This window comes from Oncorhynchus mykiss, chromosome 12, assembly GCF_013265735.2.
Source record: "Oncorhynchus mykiss isolate Arlee chromosome 12, USDA_OmykA_1.1, whole genome shotgun sequence".
Taxonomy (NCBI): Eukaryota; Metazoa; Chordata; class Actinopteri; order Salmoniformes; family Salmonidae; genus Oncorhynchus; species Oncorhynchus mykiss.
The window spans coordinates 96,728,982-96,754,038 of record NC_048576.1 but is presented as its reverse complement, the minus strand read 5'-3'; the positions used below and the strand labels follow the sequence as shown (position 1 = coordinate 96,754,038).

General features: G+C 44.3%; 1 protein-coding gene across 1 annotated transcript; it reads left to right on the top strand.

Moving 5' to 3' along the window:
* Positions 1-617: 617 nt before the first annotated feature.
* On the top strand, positions 618-25,057 carry LOC118937835 (transmembrane channel-like protein 5). The gene is made up of 15 exons (XM_036939560.1): positions 618-676; positions 1,231-1,358; positions 1,552-1,694; positions 1,853-1,936; positions 2,056-2,154; positions 4,129-4,231; positions 6,232-6,313; positions 8,167-8,427; positions 8,800-8,948; positions 10,906-11,080; positions 12,862-13,014; positions 13,165-13,334; positions 20,067-20,142; positions 20,474-20,571; positions 25,024-25,057. Exons 2-15 carry the CDS (start codon positions 1,285-1,287, stop codon positions 25,055-25,057), a joined length of 1,701 nt encoding a protein of 566 aa, XP_036795455.1. The 5' UTR covers positions 618-676; positions 1,231-1,284.

Sequence of the window (25,057 nt, the reverse complement as noted above, 5' to 3'; positions counted from 1 at the left end):
GGGAGTGTGAGGGAGAGAGATTGCGGGAGAGAGAGAAAGAGAGTGTTTTCTGTATTTAAAGAAGAGTCTGAGTACCTGTCACACAGATTCAGATCACACTACACTTGTGGCAACAACCTCTAGGCAACAAGCTGCCACACACACCCCTCGGGGATTGTTTGTGTCTTCATTAACATCGTGACTGACTGCATGAATCACAGCCGGTGTCCCACATGGCACCCTCTCCCCTATATAGTGCACTACTGTTAACAAAAGCCCCGTCAAAAGTAGTGCACTATATAGGAAATAGGGTGCCATTTGGGACACTACCCTAGAGCAGACATCCTACCTTCTTCTCAAACCTAAAGATACTATCTCAGTAAAGCCAAGAGTCTAACTGACTGACAGACTGGCCTATCTCTGTATTTATGTTGTGTGAAGCAAAAACATGTGTTTTGAATGTGTCTTGGGGTGTGTTGTGTACATCTGGTGTATGATGTAGCCTATGAAATCAGCCTGGTTTGATTAAAATATGTCAAACAAATGGCAGTGGTTTCGATTGCAGCTAGTTTATGATTTGAGTGCATCATGGCATATTTATTACCAGTATAACGTTACTGTAAATGGCTCAACGGTGCCATCTAGTGACGGTTTCCCTGAATTTAGTTTTAGTGCTTGTTGTCAGTTGGGAGGAAAGGTGAGCGGTTTTTTTTGTTCTTATTTGATTCCTTATAGGTCTCTGCTGCATTCACATTGATGAAATATAGATTTTGATAGGGAAATTTAGTCAAATCTTTGGTGTAAAGTTATAATTTCCCAACTGAAACCAACCAACGGCCGAATCTAAAGCGTCTAGGTATGCTAGCTAACATTAGCTAACAGTTAACTCAGCTAGCTAACATTAGCCAACAGTTAACTTAGCTAACATTAGCTAACAGTTAACTAAGCTTAGAAATTATTCCATGTAAGTTTGATGTACTTTTATGTGAAATGTACTATTTACATCACGTGTTGGACAGCTTAATTACTTGAAGTAACTAAGTATCAAGAAAACACAACTTGCAATTTTTTCGACCACAAATTGTTCTAACTAACTAGCGGGCTTGTCAAGTTAGCTAGGTACAGTACCTAGCTAGCTGTGCTAGCCACTTCGAGTGAGTTAAGTAACGTTACCTGGCTTCTGATAGTTTGGTCAGCTACATACATTAGACCGGGTCTATAACTGTTCTCCAACTACTTGTGTTTTCTCAGACAGACGTCCTTTGCTGTTTATTTATGGTTGAAGACTTGGCTTGTTAGTTAGCCATGTCTCGCTTTACCAGTGCCTTCGTTGCATCTCCTTATAGGAGTGATCAGGCTCCAAAACCAACTGATAAGAGGTGAGTGTGCAGACCTGTGCAAAAATCTAGATATTTTTTAGTCAATCTGTGTTTCTATTAATTATCTCCCTCCCGCTCTCTCTCTTTTTCTCTCTCCGCTATCTCTCTTTTTCTCTCTCCCCCTTCCTTTCCATCTCCTCTCTCTTCCCTCTTTGCTCTCTCCCCACTCTTCCTTCCCACCCCACTCTTCCAGGTGGAGTAGGCCTCCAGAGGGCCTTGTTGTACCCCAGGATGTGGAGAGGGGGCTGGGGCCATGGAGTAAGGACCAGGGGCCGCCCAGCTCAGACCCCCCTCTCCCCCCTCAGCTGTGGGGACCCAAACGGCAGCTAGGCCAGTGTAAGTACTGCACCCCTATTCCCTATATAGTACTTTGCTGCTTTTGACCAGGGCTCTGTTGGTTGATGGCTTGGCCCAGCCCTGTAACTACAGCTGTATCTTAGCTTACAACTCTCTCCCTCCCTGCTTCTCTCTCTCCCACCCTTTTCCCCCTACAGCCAGCCCTGGACCCAGGGTTCCCATGGATACTGCTACCAGGTACAGGATGACCAGCAGACAGCAGACAGGAACAGCTATCCTGGGTGGGTGTACTCACTGTGTGTGTAGTGGGTGTGTGTTACAGGCGAGGCACAGGTCTATAGATGATGATGATGATGTGTTTGTGTGTGTGTGTGCATGTGTGCGTGTGTGTGTGTTGTAGTGCGTGGTTGTCGCAGGCAGAGTCCGCTTCCTCTACAGGGTACAGCTGTAGGGAGACTGGGGCTGTCAGAGGAGGAGGCCAAGGAGCAGATGGAGAACGGTCAGTACCATGTCACTGAGTGTGTGGGCGTGCGTGCGTGTGTGTGTGTGTGTGTGTGTGTGTGAGTAGAGAATGGTCAGTACCATGTTATTGTGCATCACCAATGACACTCTATTCCCTACAGTGAAAGTATTCACACCCCTTGACTTTTTCCACATTTTGTTGTGTTACTGGCCTATACACAATACCCCATAATGTCAAAGTGGAATTGTGTTTTTTGTTGTTGTTGTTGTTTTTTTAATGAAAAGCTTAAATGTCTTCAGTAAGTATTTGTTATGGAAACGCCTACATGAGTTCAGGAGTAAAACTGTGCTTAACGAGTCACATAATAAGTTACATGGACTCTCTGTGTGTAATAATAGTGTTTAACATGATTCTAGATTGACTACCTCATCTTTGTAACCCAACACCTAAATGACAGAGTGAAAAGAAGGAAGCCTGTACAGAATAAAACATATTGCAAAACATAAATCCTGTTTGCAATAAGGCACTAAAGGAAAACTGCTAAAAATGTGGCAAAGAAATTCACTTTATGTCCTGAATTGTTATGTAATGTCCTGAAAAGTGTTATGTTTGGGGCAAATCCAACACAATACATCACTGAGTACCATATTTTCAAGCGTGGTGGTGGCTGCATCATGTTATGGGTATGCTTGTCATCGGGCAAGAATTAGGGAGTTTTTAGGATAAAAAGAAACGGAATGGAGCTAGGCAAAGGCAAAATCCTATTTTTTATTTATTTTTTATTTCCCCTTTATTTAACCAGGTAGGCCAGTTGAGAACAAGTTCTCATTTACAACTGCGACCTGGCCAAGATAAAGCAAAGCAGTGCGACACAAACAACAACACAGATTTACACATCAACAAACGTACAGTCAATAACACAATAGAAAAAATATATGTACAGTGTGTGCAAATGTAGAAGAGTAGGGAGGTAAGGCAATAAATAGGCCATAGAGGAGAAATAATTACAATTTAGCATTAACACTGGAGTGATAGATGTGCAAGTAGAGAAACTGGGGGGCAAAAGAGCAAGAGCATAAATAACAATATGGGGATGAGGTAGTTGGGTGTGTTGTTTACAGATGGGCTGTGTACAGTTTCAGTGATCAGAAAGCTGATATTTCTGTATTTCATTTTCAATAAATTTTGCACCAAAAAAAATCTAAAAACATGTTTTCATTTTGTCATTATGTGTAGATGGAAATACATATATTTAATCGATTCAGGCAGCAATCTCAACAGAACGTGGAATAAGTCGAGGGGTTTGAATACTTTCTGAAGGCACTTCTTTTGACCAGAGCGTTATGAGCCGTTCCTCCTCTATTGAAAAACAACGTCTTGTTCTGCACAAAGCCGTTCTTGCTCCAGTCATATGATACAGTCCCAAAATGGGGCATACTTTTCTCCATACTTTCTACATGGTGTTAGTTGTTTAGGTTTACACTGAATTCGTTTTTCCCCTAGAGTTTTATTTGACACTGTACGGCCTTAGGCTGCATGAAAAAAAAACACTTTGGCAGCCCGCCCTAGAATTTCATATACAGAAAAAAAACACTCTGGCAGCCCGCCCTAGAATTTCATATACAGAAAAAAAACACTCTGGCAGCCCGCCCTAGAATTTCATATGCAGAAAAAACAACACTCTGGCCGCCCGCCCTAGAATTTCATATGCAGAAAAAACAACACTCTGGCAGCCCGCCCTAGAATTTCATATGCAGAAAAAACAACACTCTGGCCGCCCGCCCTAGAATTTCATATACAGAAAAAACAACACTCTGGCAGCCCGCCCTAGAATTTCATATGCAGAAAAAACAACACTCTGGCCGCCCGCCCTAGAATTTCATATGCAGAAAAAACAACACTCTGGCAGCCCGCCCTAGAATTTCATATACAGAAAAAAAATCCTGACAAGGAAATGGGTTGCATTTGGGACATAACCTTACTCTGCCCTATCGCTCTCCTGTTGAGCAGACACCGTGGAGTTGGTGAGAGAGCTGGTTACCATGCCGTCCAGAGACAGAGTCAAAGCTGTACGAGGCCTTCCTGTAAGTCTGGGGGAGCGCAGAAACATCAGGTAAACACACATTATGACGCATTCAACTACTTTACACAGAGACAAACCAATATGTTATTTTTTATTTTATTTATTTAACTAGGCAAGTCAGTTAAGAACAAATTCTTATTTTCAATGACGCCCTAACAGTGGGTTAACTGCCTGTTCAGAACGACAGATTTTGTACCTTGTCAGCTCGGGGATTTGAACTCGCAACCTTTCGGTTACTAGTCCAAGGTCTCAGAGCAAGTGACGTCACCGATTGAAACGCTATACCACCGCTAACTAAGCTAGCCGCTTCACATCCGTTACACGTACAGTTAGGCCCTAAAGCTCAGGCTTACGCAGCGCAGTCTATACAGAACATTCAGAACGTATTCAGACCCCTTCCCCCTTTTTCCACATTTTCCATTTTCTAAAATGGATTAAATCGTTGTCTTTCCTCATCAATCTACACACAATACTCCATAATGACAAAGCCATTATTTAAAATAAAAAAAATCTAAAACTAAAAGAATACATTTACATAAGTATTCAGAGCCTTTACTCAGTACTTTGTTGAAGCACGTTTGGCAGCGATTACAGCCTCGAGTCTTCTTGGGTATGACGCTACAAGCTTGGCACACCTGTATTTGGGGAGTTTATCTCATTCTTCTTGGCAGATTCTCTCAAGCTCTGTCAGGTTGAATGTGGACTGTTGCTGCACATCTATTTTCAGGTCTCTCCAGAGATGTTCAATCGGGTTCAAGTCCGGGCTCTGGCTGGGCCACTCAAGGACATTTTGAGACTTGTCACGAAGCCACTCCTGCGTTGTCTTGGCCTTTTGCCCCAGTCTGAAGTCCTGAACACTCTGGAGCTCCATTCATCTTTCCCTCGATCCTGACTAGTGTCCCAGTTCCTGCCGCTGAAAAACATCCCCACAGCATGATGCTGCCACCACCATGCTTCACCGTACAGATGGTGCCAGGTTTCCTTCCAGACGTAAAGCTTGGCATTCAGGCCAAAGAGTTCAATCTTAGTTTCATCAGACCAGGGAATCTTGTTTCTCACGGTCTGAGAGTCCTTCAGGTGCTTTTTTGGCAAACTCCAAGCGGGCTGTCATGTGCCTTTTACTGAGGAGTGGCTTCCGTCTGGCCGCTCTACCATAATAGCCTGATTGGTGGAGTGCTGCAGAGATGGTTGTCCTTCTAGAAGGTTCTCCCATCTCCACAGAGGAACTCTGGAGCTCTGACAGAGTGATCATTGGGTTCTTGGTCACCTCCCTGACCAAGGCCCTTCTCCCCTGATTCCTCGGTTTGGCCTGGCGGCCAGCTCTAGGAAGAGTCTTGGTGATTCCAAACGTATTCAATTTACGAATGATGGAGGCCACTGTGTTCTTGGGGACCTTTAATGCTGCAGAAATGTTTTGGTACCCTTCCCCAGATCTGTGCCTCGACACAATCCTGTCTTGGAGCTCTACGGACAATTCCTTCTACCACAACATGGCTTGTTTTTTTCTCTGACATGCTCTGTCAACTGTAGGACCACAAGCTTGATGTAGTCATTGCGTGCTAGAAATATGGGGCTAAATACTCAACTTTAAACTACTTTAAGACACATATAAGTGAATTTGCCCCAATACTTTTGGTCCCCTAAAATGGGAGGACTATGTACAAGAAGTGCTGTAATATCTAAACGGTTCACCCAATATGGATGAAAATACCCTCAAATGTAAGCTGACAGTCTGCACTTTAACCTCATAGTCATTGTATCATTTCAAAGTGCTGGAGTACAGAGCCAGAACAACAAAACAATGTGGCCCGATGCCTTTGGAGCTCACTGTAAATTGCACAAGAATGATACATTTATAAAAAAACATGTAAAGGTAGACCTATTGGTTTCTCTTAATTCAACCCGCCCGCCACCCACCTGCCCGATATGAACGCAATATTTAATTACCCTAAACCCACCCGCCCTGCAGATATAACTGCGGGGACTGAAGGTTATGGGTCAACTGTCTCATCACTACGGTGTGTTTCCAGGTGCCGTGTCTTAGCAGAGAAGTTCTCCAGGAGGAGTCTAGAGAGAACAAGCTGCACTGACTGTTGGGAGCAGATCTCACTGGTCAGAACCCATGTCCTGTAGTAGTCACTAGATAGACATGTTAGAGAGGACACTGGTCAGAACCCATATCCTGTAGTAGTCACTAGATAGACATGTTAGAGAGGACACTGGTCAGAACCCATATCCCGTAGTAGTCACTAGATAGACATGTTAGAAAGGACACTGGTCAGAACCCATATCCTGCAGTAGTCACTAGATAGACATGTTAGAGAGGACACTGGTCAGAACCCATATCCCGTAGTAGTCACTAGATAGACATGTTAGAGAGGACACTGGTCAGAACTCATGTCCTGTAGTAGTCAGAGAACCCATGTCCTGTAGTAGTCACTAGATAGACATGTTAGAGAGGACACTGGTCAGAACCCATATCCTGTAGTAGTCACTAGATAGACATGTTAGAGAGGACACTGGTCAGAACCCATATCCTGTAGTAGTCACTAGATAGACATGTTAGAGAGGACACTGGTCAGAACCCATATCCCGTAGTAGTCACTAGATAGACATGTTAGAGAGGACACTGGTCAGAACCCATATCCTGCAGTAGTCACTAGATAGACATGTTAGAGAGGACACTGGTCAGAACCCATATCCTGTAGTAGTCACTAGATAGACATGTTAGAGAGGACACTGGTCAGAACTCATGTCCTGTAGTAGTCAGAGAACCCATGTCCTGTAGTAGTCACTAGATAGACATGTTAGAGAGGACACTGGTCAGAACCCATATCCTGTAGTAGTCACTAGATAGACATGTTAGATAGGACACTGGTCAGAACCCATATCCTGTAGTAGTCACTAGATAGACATGTTAGAGAGGACACTGGTCAGAACCCATATCCCGTAGTAGTCACTAGATAGACATGTTAGAGAGGACACTGGTCAGAACCCATATCCTGCAGTAGTCACTAGATAGACATGTTAGAGAGGACACTGGTCAGAACCCATATCCTGTAGTAGTCACTAGATAGACATGTTAGAGAGGACACTGGTCAGAACCCATATCCTGTAGTAGTCACTAGATAGACATGTTAGATAGGACACTGGTCAGAACCCATATCCTGTAGTAGTCACTAGATAGACATGTTAGAGAGGACACTGGTCAGAACCCATATCCTGCAGTAGTCACTAGATAGACATGTTAGAGAGGACACTGGTCAGAACCCATATCCTGTAGTAGTCACTAGATAGACATGTTAGAGAGGACACTGGTCAGAACTCATGTCCTGTAGTAGTCAGAGAACCCATGTCCTGTAGTAGTCACTAGATAGACATGTTAGAGAGGACACTGGTCAGAACCCATATCCTGCAGTAGTCACTAGATAGACATGTTAGAGAGGACACTGGTCAGAACCCATATCCTGTAGTAGTCACTAGATAGACATGTTAGAGAGGACACTGGTCAGAACCCATATCCTGTAGTAGTCACTAGATAGACATGTTAGATAGGACACTGGTCAGAACCCATGTCCTGTAGTAGTCACTAGATAGACATGTTAGAGAGGACACTGGTCAGAACCCATATCCCGTAGTAGTCACTAGATAGACATGTTAGAGAGGACACTGGTCAGAACCCATATCCTGCAGTAGTCACTAGATAGACATGTTAGAGAGGACACTGGTCAGAACCCATATCCTGTAGTAGTCACTAGATAGACATGTTAGAGAGGACACTGGTCAGAACTCATGTCCTGTAGTAGTCAGAGAACCCATGTCCTGTAGTAGTCACTAGATAGACATGTTAGAGAGGACACTGGTCAGAACCCATATCCTGTAGTAGTCACTAGATAGACATGTTAGAGAGGACACTGGTCAGAACCCATATCCTGTAGTAGTCACTAGATGTCTCTGTCTCTCAGTCTGTTCGTAGGTGCAGCAGTGTGGTGTTTTTCAGACAGTCTCTCTCTCTGTGGCGCGGTTCTCTGAGGGAGATCAGTGGAAGGTTTGGTTCTGCTGTCCTCTGCTACTTCCTGTTTCTAAGATGGCTGCTCCTCTTCAACCTCCTCTCTTCCCTCCTCAACCTCTCCTTCATCACGTTGCCATGGGCGCTGCTTGGCACCGACACTCAGGGCGCCGGGGCAACTGCCGGGTTCAGGGGACTGGAGCTCCTCACTGGAGTGGTGAGTGGACACACTGACACGGACACATCCATACATACATATAGGATACACAGACACACACAAATACACACTCTGTTTTAAAGATGCAGTAACTAAGTCTAAAGTGTCATCTGTCTGCCTGTCTGTCTCTCTCTCTCTCTCCCCCTGCCTCTCTCCCTGTTTCTCTCTCCCTGTTTCTCTCCCTTCCTCTCTCCCTGCTTCTCTGTCTTTTTGTCTGCCTCTCCATACCTCTCTCCCTGTCTCTCTCTCCCTGCCTCTCTCCCTGTCTATCTCTCTCCCTGCCTCTCACTGTCTCTGTCTCTCCATACCTCTCTCCCTGTCTCTCTCTCCCTGCGTGTGTGTGTGTGTGTGTGTGTGTGTGTGTGTGTGTAGGGGTGGTTCAATGTGTCCATGCTGTACTATGGTGTCTACAGGAGTAACAGTGTGCTGAGTGGAGGCCAGTCTAGTTATAACATCCAGCTAGCTTACCTCTTTACCATCACCTCCTACATGCTGCTCTGTGGAGCCTCAGTCACATACAGGTAATACTGTCTGTCTGTCTGTCTGATTTACCTCCTACATGCTGCTCTGTGGAGCCTCAGTCATATACAGGTAATACTGTCTGGTTGGTTGGTTGGTTGGTTGGTTGGTTGGTTGGTTGGTTGGTTGGTTGGTTGGTTGGTTGGTTGGTTTGTTTGTTTGTTTGTTTACCTCCTACATGCTGCTCTGTGGAGCCAGGCTACTCTTCCTGGGGTTTTATTTTGGATCCCTATTAGTTCCTGCCAAGGCAGCAGCTACACTTCCTGGGGTTTATTATGGTTCCCCATTAGTTCCTGCCAAGGCAGCAGCTACTCTTCCTGGGGTTTATTATGGATCCCCATTAGTTCCTGCCAAGGCAGCAGCTACCCTTCCTGGGGTTTATTATGGATCCCCATTAGTTCCTGCCAAGGCAGCAGCTACCCTTCCTGGGGTTTATTATGGATCCCCATTAGTTCCTGCCAAGGCAGCAGCTACTCTTCCTGGGGTTTATTATGGATCCCCATTAGTTCCTGCCAAGGCAGCAGCTACCCTTCCTGGGGTTTATTATGGATCCCCATTAGTTCCTGCCAAGGCAGCAGCTACCCTTCCTGGGGTTTATTATGGATCCCCATTAGTTCCTGCCAAGGCAGCAGCTACCCTTCCTGGGGTTTATTATGGATCCCCATTAGTTCCTGCCAAGGCAGCAGCTACCCTTCCTGGGGTTTATTATGGATCCCCATTAGTTCCTGCCAAGGCAGCAGCTACTCTTCCTGGGGTTTATTATGGATCCCCATTAGTTCCTGCCAAGGCAGCAGCTACCCTTCCTGGGGTTTATTATGGATCCCCATTAGTTCCTGCCAAGGCAGCAGCTACCCTTCCTGGGGTTTATTATGGATCCCCATTAGTTCCTGCCAAGGCAGCAGCTACCCTTCCTGGGGTTTATTATGGATCCCCATTAGTTCCTGCCAAGGCAGCAGCTACCCTTCCTGGGGTTTATTATGGATCCCCATTAGTTCCTGTCAAGGCAGCAGCTACTCTTCCTGGGGTTTATTATGGATCCCCATTAGTTCCTGCCAAGGCAGCAGCTACTCTTCCTGGGGTTTATTATGGATCCCCATTAGTTCCTGTCAAGGCAGCAGCAGATTTTTTTCCCCAGTGAGATGTCCGGCCCTGAGGCACCCCTCCGTGGGGCGGGGCCAATAAGTAGACCGGAGTGGCTCCGCCCCGGTCAGAAAAAAGAGTGTGGGTGTCTCGCTTTCTCTACCGTCCCTAGCATCTACACAGTAAACAAATAAACAACTGACTTTCAGCTTGTAGGGAAGGACATTCAACATGTATGACTGACACAAATGACTGATAATATGGAGGAACAGTCAGCATGCCAGATATTATAGAGGAACAGTCAGTCAGCATGCCAGATATTATAGAGGAACAGTCAGTCAGCATGCCAGATATTATAGAGGAACAGTCAGTCAGCATGCCAGATATTATAGAGGAACAGTCAGTCAGCATGCCAGATATTATAGAGGAACAGTCAGTCAGCATGCCAGATATTATGGAGGAACAGTCAGCATGCCAGATATTATGGAGGAACAGTCAGCATGCCAGATAATATGGAGGAACAGTCAGCATGACAGATAATATGGAGGAACAGTCAGCATGCCAGATAATATAGAGGAACAGTCAGCAAGCCAGATAATATGGAGGAACAGTCAGTCAGCATGCCAGATATTATGGAGGAACAGTCAGCATGCCAGATAATATGGAGGAACAGTCAGTCAGCATGCCAGATATTATGGAGGAACACTCAGCATGCCAGATAATATGGAGGAACAGTCAGTCAGCATGCCAGATATTATGGAGGAACAGTCAGCATGCCAGATAATATGGAGGAACAGTCAGCATGCCAGATAATATGGAGGATCAGTCAGCATGACAGATATTATGGAGGAACAGTCTGTGTGTGTGTGTGTTGAGCAGCATGGCAGGGTGTCTCCAGACTGGTGTTGTGGCGTCAGGTGTAGCGGCTCAGAGACCTGGCTCTCTGTCTGGAAGAGGAGATGACTACTGGAGACTGTTGTGTAGCTGGGACTTCTCTCTGCTGCACCACGCGGACATACACACACACAGGACCAACCTGCTAGTACATCTAAAGGTACTCACACACACACACACACACACACATACACATAAACAACCTGCTAGTATTACTGAAGGTACACACAGAAACAACCTGCTAGTATTACTGAAGGTTCACACACAGAAACAACCTGCTAGTATTACTGAAGGTTCACACACAGAAACAACCTGCTAGTATTACTGAAGGTTCACACACAGAAACAACCTGCTAGTATTACTGAAGGTTCACACACATAAACAACCTGCTAGTATTACTGAAGGTTCACACACAGAAACAACCTGCTAGTATTACTGAAGGTTCACACACAGAAACAACCTGCTAGTATTACTGAAGGTTCACACACAGAAACAACCTGCTAGTATTACTGAAGGTTCACACACAGAAACAACCTGCTAGTATTACTGAAGGTTCACACACAGAAACAACCTGCTAGTATTACTGAAGGTTCACACAGAAACAATCTGCTAGTATTACTGAAGGTTCACACAGAAACAATCTGCTAGTATTACTGAAGGTACACACAGAAACAACTCTGTTGATCTGTATTGAGACCTCTAACTGTTGATTTGTATTGAGACCTCTAACTCTGTTGATTTATATTGAGACCTCTAACTGTTGATTTGTATTGAGACCTCTAACTGTTGATTTGTATTGAGACCTCTAACTGTTGATTTGTATTGAGACCTCTAACTGTTGATTTGTATTGAGACCTCTAACTGTTGATTTGTATTGAGACCTCTAACTGTTGATTTGTATTGAGACCTCTAACTGTTGATTTGTATTGAGACCTCTAACTGTTGATTTGTATTGAGACCTCTAACTGTTGATTTGTATTGAGACCTCTAACTGTTGATTTGTATTGAGACCTCTAACTGTTGATTTGTATTGAACCCTCTAACTGTTGATTTGTATTGAGACCTCTAACTGTTGATTTGTATTGAGACCTCTAACTGTTGATTTGTATTGAGACCTCTAACTGTTGATTTGTATTGAGACCTCTAACTGTTGATTTGTATTGAGACCTCTAACTGTTGATTTGTATTGAGACCTCTAACTCTGTTGATTTGTATTGAGACCTCTAACTGTTGATTTGTATTGAGACCTCTAACTGTTGATTTGTATTGAGACCTCTAACTGTTGATTTGTATTGAGACCTCTAACTGTTGATTTGTATTGAGACCTCTAACTCTGTTGATTTGTATTGAGACCTCTAACTGTTGATTTGTATTGAGACCTCTAACTCTGTTGATTTGTATTGAGACCTCTAACTGTTGATTTATATTGAGACCTCTAACTGTTGATTTGTATTGAGACCTCTAACTGTTGATTTATATTGAGACCTCTAACTGTTGATTTGTATTGAGACCTCTAACTGTTGATTTGTATTGAGACCTCTAACTGTTGATTTGTATTGAGACCTCTAACTCTGTTGATTTGTATTGAGACCTCTAACTGTTGATTTGTATTGAGACCTCTAACTCTGTTGATTTGTATTGAGACCTCTAACTGTTGATTTATATTGAGACCTCTAACTGTTGATTTGTATTGAGACCTCTAACTGTTGATTTATATTGAGACCTCTAACTGTTGATTTGTATTGAGACCTCTAACTGTTGATTTGTATTGAGACCTCTAACTGTTGATTTGTATTGAGACCTCTAACTCTGACCTTGTAGCTTGGTTGAGTAGGCTATCGCATGCAAAAGGCATCCTTGTGGGGGGCTGGGGGAACAGACAGAATGAAACACACACACACACACACACACGTACCCATCTTAATAGCTGTGTTTGTCTAGGAGTCTCTAAGGGAGAGCAGAGTGGAGAGAGAGCTGTCTGTGTCAGACAAGATGAGGGCCTGTCTGGTCCGTCTGGCTGTCTGGCTTCTGTCTGTCTGTCTGGCTACTGGGGCCTGTGTGGCTGTCTACTACCTCTGTCAGCACAACCTGCAGGTCGGTAGCACAAACACACACCACACACACACAGTTTAATGTGTTGTACTGTCACCTGGAACTACCTCTGTAAATATGTGTGTGTGTGTGTGTGTGTGTGTGTGTGTGTGTGTGTGTGGGTCCATGTGATGTGTGTGTGTGTTTCTCCAGTGTGTGGTAACGTCCCCCAGTCCAGAGGATGTCCTGACGGAGGCCTGGTCTCTGCTGCTGCCTGTAGCAGTGTGTGTCCTCAACACCTTCATATCACTACTCTACACACACACACACAGACTGGAGCGCTACGATAGCCCACGTACACGCGTCTACGTCACGGTGCTCAGGTAACGCACGCAGTACACACACACAGTACACACACACAGTACACACACACACCCACGCACACAGTACACACACACACACACACCCACGCACAAACAGTACACACACACACACACACACACCCACAAACAGTACACACACACACACCCACAAACAGTATACACCCACCCACGCACAAACAGTACACACACACACAGTACACACACACCCACGCACACACAGTACACAGTAGTAGGTAACATGTTATTGTCTCTACTCTGACTGTAACACCCCAGACCCTCAGTAGTAGGTAACATGTTATTGTCTCTGTGACTGTAACACCCCAGACCCTCAGTAGTAGGTAACATGTTATTGTCTCTGTGACTGTAACACCCCAGACCCACAGTAGTAGGTAACATGTTATTGTCTCTGTGACTGTAACACCCCAGACCCTCAGTAGTAGGTAACATGTTATTGTCTCTGTGACTGTAACACCCCAGACCCTCAGTAGTAGGTAACATGTTATTGTCTCTGTGACTGTAACACCCCAGACCCTCAGTAGTAGGTAACATGTTATTGTCTCTGTGACTGTAACACCCCCAGACCCTCAGTAGTAGGTAACATGTTATTGTCTCTGTGACTGTAACACCCCAGACCCTCAGTAGTAGGTAACATGTTATTGTCTCTACTCTGTGACTGTAACACCCCAGACCCTCAGTAGTAGGTAACATGTTATTGTCTCTGTGACTTTAACACCCCAGACCCTCAGTAGTAGGTAACATGTTATTGTCTCTACTCTGACTGTAACACCCCAGACCCTCAGTAGTAGGTAACATGTTATTGTCTCCACTCTGACTGTAACACCCCAGACCCTCAGTAGTAGGTAACATGTTATTGTCTCTGTGACTGTAACACCCCAGACCCTCAGTAGTAGGTAACATGTTATTGTCTCTGTGACTGTAACACCCCAGACCCTCAGTAGTAGGTAACATGTTATTGTCTCCACTCTGACTGTAACACCCCAGACCCTCAGTAGTAGGTAACATGTTATTGTCTCTACTCTGACTGTAACACCCCAGACCCTCAGTAGTAGGTAACATGTTATTGTCTCTACTCTGTGACTGTAACACCCCAGACCCTCAGTAGTAGTTAACATGTTATTGTCTCTGTGACTGTAACACCCCAGACCCTCAGTAGTAGGTAACATGTTATTGTCTCTACTCTGACTGTAACACCCCAGACCCTCAGTAGTAGGTAACATGTTATTGTCTCTACTCTGACTGTAACAATCCAGACCCTCAGTAGTAGGTAACATGTTATTGTCTCTACTCTGTGACTGTAACACCCCAGACCCTCAGTAGTAGGTAACATGTTATTGTCTCCACTCTGACTGTAACACCCCAGACCCTCAGTAGTAGGTAACATGTTATTGTCTCCACTCTGACTGTAACACCCCAGACCCTCAGTAGTAGGTAACATGTTATTGTCTCTGTGACTGTAACACCCCAGACCCTCAGTAGTAGGTAACATGTTATTGTCTCTGTGACTGTAACACCCCAGACCCTCAGTAGTAGGTAACATGTTATTGTCTCTACTCTGACTGTAACACCCCAGACCCTCAGTAGTAGGTAACATGTTATTGTCTCTACTCTGTGACTGTAACACCCCAGACCCTCAGTAGTAGGTAACATGTTATTGTCTCTGTGACTGTAACACCCCAGACCCTCAGTAGTAGGTAACATGTTATTGTCTCTGTGACTGTAACACCCCAGACCCTCAGTAGTAGGTACCATGTTATTGTCTCTACTCTGACTGTAACACCCCAGACCCTCAGTAGTAGGTAACATGTTATTGTCTCTGTGACTGTAACACCCCAGACCCTCAGTAGTAGGTAACATGTTATTGTCTCTACTCTGACTGTAACACCCCAGACCCTCAGTAGTAGGTAACATGTTATTGTCTCCACTCTGACTGTAACACCCCAGACCCTCAGTAGTAGGTAACATGTTATTGTCTCTGTGACTGTAACACCCCAGACCCTCAGTAGTAGGTAACATGTTATTGTCTCTGTGACTGTAACACCCCAGACCCTCAGTAGTAGGTAACATGTTATTGTCTCCACTCTGACTGTAACACCCCAGACCCTCAGTAGTAGGTAACATGTTATTGTCTCTGTGACTGTAACACCCCAGACCCTCAGTAGTAGGTAACATGTTATTGTCTCTACTCTGACTGTAACACCCCAGACCCTCAGTAGTAGGTAACATGTTATTGTCTCTACTCTGACTGTAACACCCCAGACCCTCAGTAGTAGGTAACATGTTATTGTCTCTACTCTGTGACTGTAACACCCCAGACCCTCAGTAGTAGGTAACATGTTATTGTCTCTGTGACTGTAACACCCCAGACCCTCAGTAGTAGGTAACATGTTATTGCCTCTACTCTGTGACTGTAACACCCCAGACCCTCAGTAGTAGGTAACATGTTATTGTCTCTGTGACTGTAACACCCCAGACCCTCAGTAGTAGATAACATGTTATTGTCTCTACTCTGACTGTAACACCCCAGACCCTCAGTAGTAGGTAACATGTTATTGTCTCTGTGACTGTAACACCCCAGACCCTCAGTAGTAGGTAACATGTTGTTGTCTCTGTGACTGTAACACCCCAGACCCTCAGTAGTAGGTAACATGTTATTGTCTCTGTGACTGTAACACCCCAGACCCTCAGTAGTAGGTAACATGTTATTGTCTCTGTGACTGTAACACCCCAGACCCTCAGTAGTAGGTAACATGTTATTGTCTCTGTAACACCCCATACCCTCAGTAGTAGGTAACATGTTATTGTCTCTGTAACACCCCAGACCCTCAGTAGTAGGTAACATGTTATTGTCTCTGTAACACCCCAGACCCTCAGTAGTAGGTAACATGTTATTGTCTCTGTGACTTTAACACCCCAGACCCTCAGTAGTAGGTAACATGTTATTGTCTCTACTCTGACTGTAACACCCCAGACCCTCAGTAGTAGGTAACATGTTATTGTCTCTGTGACTGTAACACCCCAGACCCTCAGTAGTAGGTAACATGTTATTGTCTCTGTGACTTTAACACCCCAGACCCTCAGTAGTAGGTAACATGTTATTGTCTCTACTCTGACTGTAACACCCCAGACCCTCAGTAGTAGGTAACATGTTATTGTCTCCACTCTGACTGTAACACCCCAGACCCTCAGTAGTAGGTAACATGTTATTGTCTCTGTGACTGTAACACCCCAGACCCTCAGTAGTAGGTAACATGTTATTGTCTCTGTGACTGTAACACCCCAGACCCTCAGTAGTAGGTAACATGTTATTGTCTCCACTCTGACTGTAACACCCCAGACCCTCAGTAGTAGGTAACATGTTATTGTCTCTACTCTGACTGTAACACCCCAGACCCTCAGTAGTAGGTAACATGTTATTGTCTCTACTCTGTGACTGTAACACCCCAGACCCTCAGTAGTAGTTAACATGTTATTGTCTCTGTGACTGTAACACCCCAGACCCTCAGTAGTAGGTAACATGTTATTGTCTCTACTCTGACTGTAACACCCCAGACCCTCAGTAGTAGGTAACATGTTATTGTCTCTACTCTGACTGTAACAATCCAGACCCTCAGTAGTAGGTAACATGTTATTGTCTCTACTCTGTGACTGTAACACCCCAGACCCTCAGTAGTAGGTAACATGTTATTGTCTCCACTCTGACTGTAACACCCCAGACCCTCAGTAGTAGGTAACATGTTATTGTCTCTGTGACTGTAACACCCCAGACCCTCAGTAGTAGGTAACATGTTATTGTCTCTGTGACTGTAACACCCCAGACCCTCAGTAGTAGGTAACATGTTATTGTCTCTGTGACTGTAACACCCCAGACCCTCAGTAGTAGGTAACATGTTATTGTCTCTACTCTGACTGTAACACCCCAGACCCTCAGTAGTAGGTAACATGTTATTGTCTCTACTCTGTGACTGTAACACCCCAGACCCTCAGTAGTAGGTAACATGTTATTGTCTCTGTGACTGTAACACCCCAGACCCTCAGTAGTAGGTAACATGTTATTGTCTCTGTGACTGTAACACCCCAGACCCTCAGTAGTAGGTACCATGTTATTGTCTCTACTCTGACTGTAACACCCCAGACCCTCAGTAGTAGGTAACATGTTATTGTCTCTGTGACTGTAACACCCCAGACCCTCAGTAGTAGGTAACATGTTATTGTCTCTACTCTGACTGTAACACCCCAGACCCTCAGTAGTAGGTAACATGTTATTGTCTCCACTCTGACTGTAACACCCCAGACCCTCAGTAGTAGGTAACATGTTATTGTCTCTGTGACTGTAACACCCCAGACCCTCAGTAGTAGGTAACATGTTATTGTCTCTGTGACTGTAACACCCCAGACCCTCAGTAGTAGGTAACATGTTATTGTCTCCACTCTGACTGTAACACCCCAGACCCTCAGTAGTAGGTAACATGTTATTGTCTCTGTGACTGTAACACCCCAGACCCTCAGTAGTAGGTAACATGTTATTGTCTCTACTCTGACTGTAACACCCCAGACCCTCAGTAGTAGGTAACATGTTATTGTCTCTACTCTGACTGTAACACCCCAGACCCTCAGTAGTAGGTAACATGTTATTGTCTCTACTCTGTGACTGTAACACCCCAGACCCTCAGTAGTAGGTAACATGTTATTGTCTCTGTGACTGTAACACCCCAGACCCTCAGTAGTAGGTAACATGTTATTGCCTCTACTCTGTGACTGTAACACCCCAGACCCTCAGTAGTAGGTAACATGTTATTGTCTCTGTGACTGTAACACCCCAGACCCTCAGTAGTAGATAACATGTTATTGTCTCCACTCTGACTGTAACACCCCAGACCCTCAGTAGTAGGTAACATGTTATTGTCTCTGTGACTGTAACACCCCAGACCCTCAGTAGTAGGTAACATGTTGTTGTCTCTGTGACTGTAACACCCCAGACCCTCAGTAGTAGGTAACATGTTATTGTCTCTGTGACTGTAACACCCCAGACCCTCAGTAGTAGGTAACATGTTATTGTCTCTGTGACTGTAACACCCCAGACCCTCAGTAGTAGGTAACATGTTATTGTCTCTGTAACACCCCATACCCTCAGTAGTAGGTAACATGTTATTGTCTCTGTAACACCCCAGACCCTCAGTAGTAGGTAACATGTTATTGTCTCTGTAACACCCCAGACCCTCAGTAGTAGGTAACATGTTATTGTCTCTGTAACACCCCAGACCCTCAGTAGTAGGTAACATGTTATTGTCTCTACTCTGACTGTAACACCCCAGACCCTCAGTAGTAGGTAACATGTTATTGTCTCTACTCTGACTGTAACACCCCAGACCCTCAGTAGTAGGTAACATGTTATTGTCTCTGTAACACCCCAGACCCTCAGTAGTAGGTAACATGTTATTGTCTCTGTAACACCCCAGACCCTCAGTAGTAGGTAACATGTTATTGTCTCTGTGACTTTAACACCCCAGACCCTCAGTAGTAGGTAACATGTTATTGTCTCTACTCTGACTGTAACACCCCAGACCCTCAGTAGTAGGTAACATGTTATTGTCTCTGTGACTGTAACACCCCAGACCCTCAGTAGTAGGTAACATGTTATTGTCTCTGTGACTGTAACACCCCAGACCCTCAGTAGTAGGTAACATGTTATTGTCTCCACTCTGACTGTAACACCCCAGACCCACAGTAGTAGGTAACATGTTATTGTCTCTGTGACTGTAACACCCCAGACCCTCAGTAGTAGGTAACATGTTATTGTCTCTACTCTGACTGTAACACCCCAGACCCTCAGTAGTAGGTAACATGTTATTGTCTCTACTCTGTGACTGTAACACCCCAGACCCTCAGTAGTAGGTAACATGTTATTGTCTCTGTGACTGTAACACCCCAGACCCTCAGTAGTAGGTAACATGTTATTGTCTCTGTGACTGTAACACCCCAGACCCTCAGTAGTAGGTAACATGTTATTGTCTCTACTCTGTGACTGTAACACCCCAGACCCTCAGTAGTAGGTAACATGTTATTGTCTCCACTCTGACTGTAACACCCCAGACCCTCAGTAGTAGGTAACATGTTATTGTCTCTACTCTGTGACTGTAACACCCCAGACCCTCAGTAGTAGGTAACATGTTATTGTCTCTGTGACTGTAACACCCCAGACCCTCAGTAGTAGGTAACATGTTATTGTCTCTGTGACTGTAACACCCCAGACCCTCAGTAGTAGGTAACATGTTATTGTCTCTACTCTGACTGTAACACCCCAGACCCTCAGTAGTAGGTAACATGTTATTGTCTCTGTGACTGTAACACCCCAGACCCTCAGTAGTAGGTAACATGTTATTGTCTCTGTGACTGTAACACCCCCAGACCCTCAGTAGTAGGTAACATGTTATTGTCTCTGTGACTGTAACACCCCAGACCCTCAGTAGTAGGTAACATGTTATTGTCTCTACTCTGACTGTAACACCCCAGACCCTCAGTAGTAGGTAACATGTTATTGTCTCTGTGACTGTAACACCCCAGACCCTCAGTAGTAGGTAACATGTTATTGTCTCTGTGACTGTAACACCCCAGACCCTCAGTAGTAGGTAACATGTTATTGTCTCTGTGACTGTAACACCCCAGACCCTCAGTAGTAGGTAACATGTTATTGTCTCTACTCTGTGACTGCAGGAATGCGATGCTGAAGGTGTCTATCCTAGCCGTGTTGTGTTACTACTGGTTAGCGCTGGTCCCCGGCAACGTCCCGGTAAGAACTAATACACACATATTGCCTGAGTCACATACGGCACCCTATTCCCTGTATAGTACACTACTATAGACCAGAGCACTATTCCCTGTATAGTGCACTACTTTAGACCAGAGCCCTATTTCCTGTATAGTACACTACTTTAGACCAGAGCCCTATTCCCTGTATAGTACACTACTTTAGAACAGAGCCCTATTTCCTGTGTAGTGCACTACTTTAGACCAGGGCCCTATTCCCTGTATAGTGCACTACTTTAGACCAGAGCCCTATTCCCTGTATAGTGCACTACTTTAGACCAGGGTGTGTGTCTGTGTGTCTGTCTGTCCTACAGTGCTGGGAGTCGTATGTTGGTCAGGATGTGTACCGGCTGGTCATAGTGGACTTCATCTTCTGTCTGCTGGGATCCTTCTGTGGAGAATACCTCTACAAGTACAGCTGTCTTTACTATACTATACTATATTACTATACTATACTATATTACTATACTATATTACTATACTGTGGAGAATACCTCTACAAGTACAGCTGTCTTTACTATATTATACTATATTACTATATTGTGGAGAATACCTCTACAAGTACAGCTGTCTTTACTATACTATACTATACTATATTACTAGACTGTGGAGAATACCTCTACAAGTACAGCTGTCTTTACTATACTATACTATACTATATTACTATACTATACTATATTACTATACTGTGGAGAATACCTCTACAAGTACAGCTGTCTTTACTATACTATATTACTATACTATACTATATTACTATACTATACTATATTACTATACTATACTAGACTGTAGAGAATACCTCTACAAGTACAGCTGTCTTTACTATACTATACTATATTACTATACTATACTATATTACTATACTGTGGAGAATACCTCTACAAGTACAGCTGTCTTTACTATACTATACTATACTATATTACTATACTATGCTATATTACTATACTGTAGAGAATACCTCTACAAGTACAGCTGTCTTTACTATACTATACTATATTACTATACTATACTATATTACTATACTGTGGAGAATACCTCTACAAGTACAGCTGTCTTTACTATACTATACTATACTATACTATATTACTATACTATACTATATTACTATACTGTGGAGAATACCTCTACAAGTACAGCTGTCTTTACTATACTATACTATACTATATTACTATACTATACTACATTACTATACTGTGGAGAATACCTCTACAAGTACAGCTGTCTTTACTATACTATACTATATTACTATAGTATACTATATTACTATACTATACTACTATACTGTGGAGAATACCTCTACAAGTACAGTTGTCTTTACTATACTATACTACATTACTATACTGTGGAGAATACCTCTACAAGTACAGCTGTCTTTACTATACTATACTATATTACTATAGTATACTATATTACTATACTATACTATATTACTATACTGTGGAGAATACCTCTACAAGTACAGCTGTCTTTACTATACTATACTATATTACTAGACTGTGGAGAATATCTCTACAAGTACAGCTGTCCATACTATACTATACTATACTGTGGAGAATACCTCTACAAGTACAGCTGTCCATACTATACTATATACTATACTATACTATACTATACTGTGGAGAATACCTCTACAAGTACAGCTGCCCATACTATACTATACTATACTGTGGAGAATACCTCTACAAGTACAGCTGTCCATACTATACTATACTATACTGTGGAGAATACCTCTACAAGTACAGCTGTCCATACTATACTATACTATACTGTGGAGAATACCTCTACAAGTACAGCTGTCCATACTATACTATACTAGACTGTGGAGAATACCTCTACAAGTACAGCTGTCCATACTATACTATACTAGACTGTGGAGAATACCTCTACAAGTACAGCTGTCTTTACTATACTATACTATATACTATATTACTATACTGTGGAGAATACCTCTACAAGTACAGTACTTATATTGGAGCTGGGATGATCAACAGCGACCACTTAACCACAGTCATTTTGCTGATATTGTTCATTACGATAAGTAGCCTATACTAGAGAAATGTGAAGTTTGAAATACGTTTGCTAATGTGGATGATTGTTAATTGATGACTACGACAGTCAGACTGGTAGTAGTAGTTTTTAAAGGGCAATTAAAAACCAACTGTGGTACACATCAATGTTGTAACTAGTATAGTACTGTATACACTGAGTGTACAAAACATTAGGAACACCTTCCTGATATTGAGTCGCACCCTCTTTTGCTCTAAGAACAGTCTCAATTTGTTGGGGTTTGAACTCTACAAGGTGTTGAACGTGTTCCACAGGGATGCTGGGCCATGTTGACTCTACAAGGTGTTGAAAGCGTTCCACAGGGATGCTGGGCCATGTTGACTCTACAAGGTGTTGAAAGGGTTCCACAGGGATGCTGGCCCATGTTGACTCTACAAGGTGTTGAAAGAGTTCCACAGGGATGCTGGACCATGTTGACTCCACAAGGTGTTGAAAGCGTTCCACAGGGATGCTGGCCCATGTTGACTCTACAAGGTGTTGAAAGAGTTCCACAGGGATGCTGGCCCATGTTGACTCTACAAGGTGTTGAAAGCGTTCCACAGGGATGCTGGCCCATGTTGACTCTACAAGGTGTTGAAAGAGTTCCACAGGGATGCTGGCCCATGTTGACTCTACAAGGTGTTGAAAGCGTTCCACAGGGATGCTGGCCCATGTTGACTCTACAAGGTGTTGAAAGCGTTCCACAGGGATGCTGGCCCATGTTGACTCTACAAGGTGTTGAAAGTGTTCCACATAGATGCTGGCCCATGTTAACTCTACAAGGTGTTGAAAGTGTTCCACAGGGATGCTGGCCCATGTTGACTCTACAAGGTGTTGAAAGGGTTCCACAGGGATGCTGGCCCATGTTGACTCTACAAGGTGTTGAAAGCGTTCCACAGGGATGCTGGCCCATGTTGACTCTACAAGGTGTTGAAAGGGTTCCACAGGGATGCTGGCCCATGTTGACTCTACAAGGTGTTGAAAGCGTTCCACAGGGATGCTGGCCCATGTTGACTCTACAAGGTGTTGAAAGGGTTCCACAGGGATGCTGGCCCATGTTGACTCTACAAGGTGTTGAAAGCGTTCCACAGGGATGCTGGCCCATGTTGACTCTACAAGGTGTTGAAAGAGTTCCACAGGGATGCTGGCCCATGTTGACTCTACAAGGTGTTGAAAGCGTTCCACAGGGATGCTGGCCCATGTTGACTCTACAAGGTGTTGACAGCGTTCCACAGGGATGCTGGCCCATGTTGACTCTACAAGGTGTTGACAGCGTTCCACAGGGATGCTGGCCCATGTTGACTCTACAAGGTGTTGAAAGCGTTCCACAGGGATGCTGGCCCATGTTGACTCTACAAGGTGTTGAAAGCGTTCCACAGGGATGCTGGCCCATGTTGACTCTACAAGGTGTTGAAAGCGTTCCACAGGGATGCTGGCCCATGTTGACTCTACAAGGTGTTGAAAGTGTTCCACAGGGATGCTGGCCCATGTTGACTCTACAAGGTGTTGAAAGCGTTCCACAGGGATGCTCGCCCATGTTGACTCTACAAGGTGTTGAAAGCGTTCCACAGGGATGCTGGCCCATGTTGACTCTACAAGGTGTTGAAAGCGTTCCACAGGGATGCTGGCCCATGTTGACTCTACAAGGTGTTGAAAGCGTTCCACAGGGATGCTGGCCCATGTTGACTCTACAAGGTGTTGAAAGGGTTCCACAGAGATGCTGGACCATGTTAACTCTACAATATGTTGAAAATGTTCCACAGAGATGCTGGCCCATGTTAACTCTACAAGATGTTGAAAATGTTCCACAGAGATGCTGGCCCATGTTAACTCTACAAGATGTTGAAAATGTTCCACAGAGATGCTGGCCCATGTTGACTCTACAAGGTGTTGAAAGCGTTCCACAGGGATGCTGGCCCATGTTGACTCTACAAGGTGTTGAAAGGGTTCCACAGGGATGCTGGCCCATGTTGACTCTACAAGGTGTTGAAAGCGTTCCACAGGGATGCTGGCCCATGTTGACTCTACAAGGTTTTGAAAGTGTTCCACAGAGATGCTGGCCCATGTTAACTCTACAAGGTGTTGAAAGTGTTCCACAGGGATGCTGGCCCATGTTGACTCTACAAGGTGTTGAAAGAGTTCCACAGGGATGCTGGCCCATGTTGACTCTACAAGGTGTTGAAAGCGTTCCACAGGGATGCTGGCCCATGTTGACTCTACAAGGTGTTGAAAGGGTTCCACAGGGATGCTGGCCCATGTTGACTCTACAAGGTGTTGAAAGCGTTCCACAGGGATGCTGGCCCATGTTGACTCTACAAGGTGTTGAAAGCGTTCCACAGGGATGCTGGCCCATGTTGACTCTACAAGGTGTTGAAAGCGTTCCACAGGGATGCTGGGCCATGTTGACTCCAATACTTCCCACAGTTGTGTCCAGTTGGCTGGATGTCCTTTAGGTGGTGGACCATTCTTGATACTCACGGGAAACTGTTGAGCGTGAAAAACCCAGCAGCGTTGCAGTTCTTGACACAAACTGGTGCGCCTGGCACCTACTACCATTCACCCTCTGAATGGCACACATACACAATCCATGTCTCTATTGTCTCAAGGTTTTAAAAATCCTTCTTTAACCAGGTCTCCTCCCCTTCATCTACACTGATTGAAGTGGATTTAACAAGTGACATCAATAAGGGATCATAGCTTTCACCTGGATTCACCTGGTCAGTCTATGTCATGTATAACACCTGGTCAGTCTGTGTCATGGAAAGAGCCGGTGTTCCTAATGTTTTGTCCACTCAGTGTCTATCCTCTCCTCTACAAGTTTGCCCATCTATCTGTGGTTATTCCATGTTTAG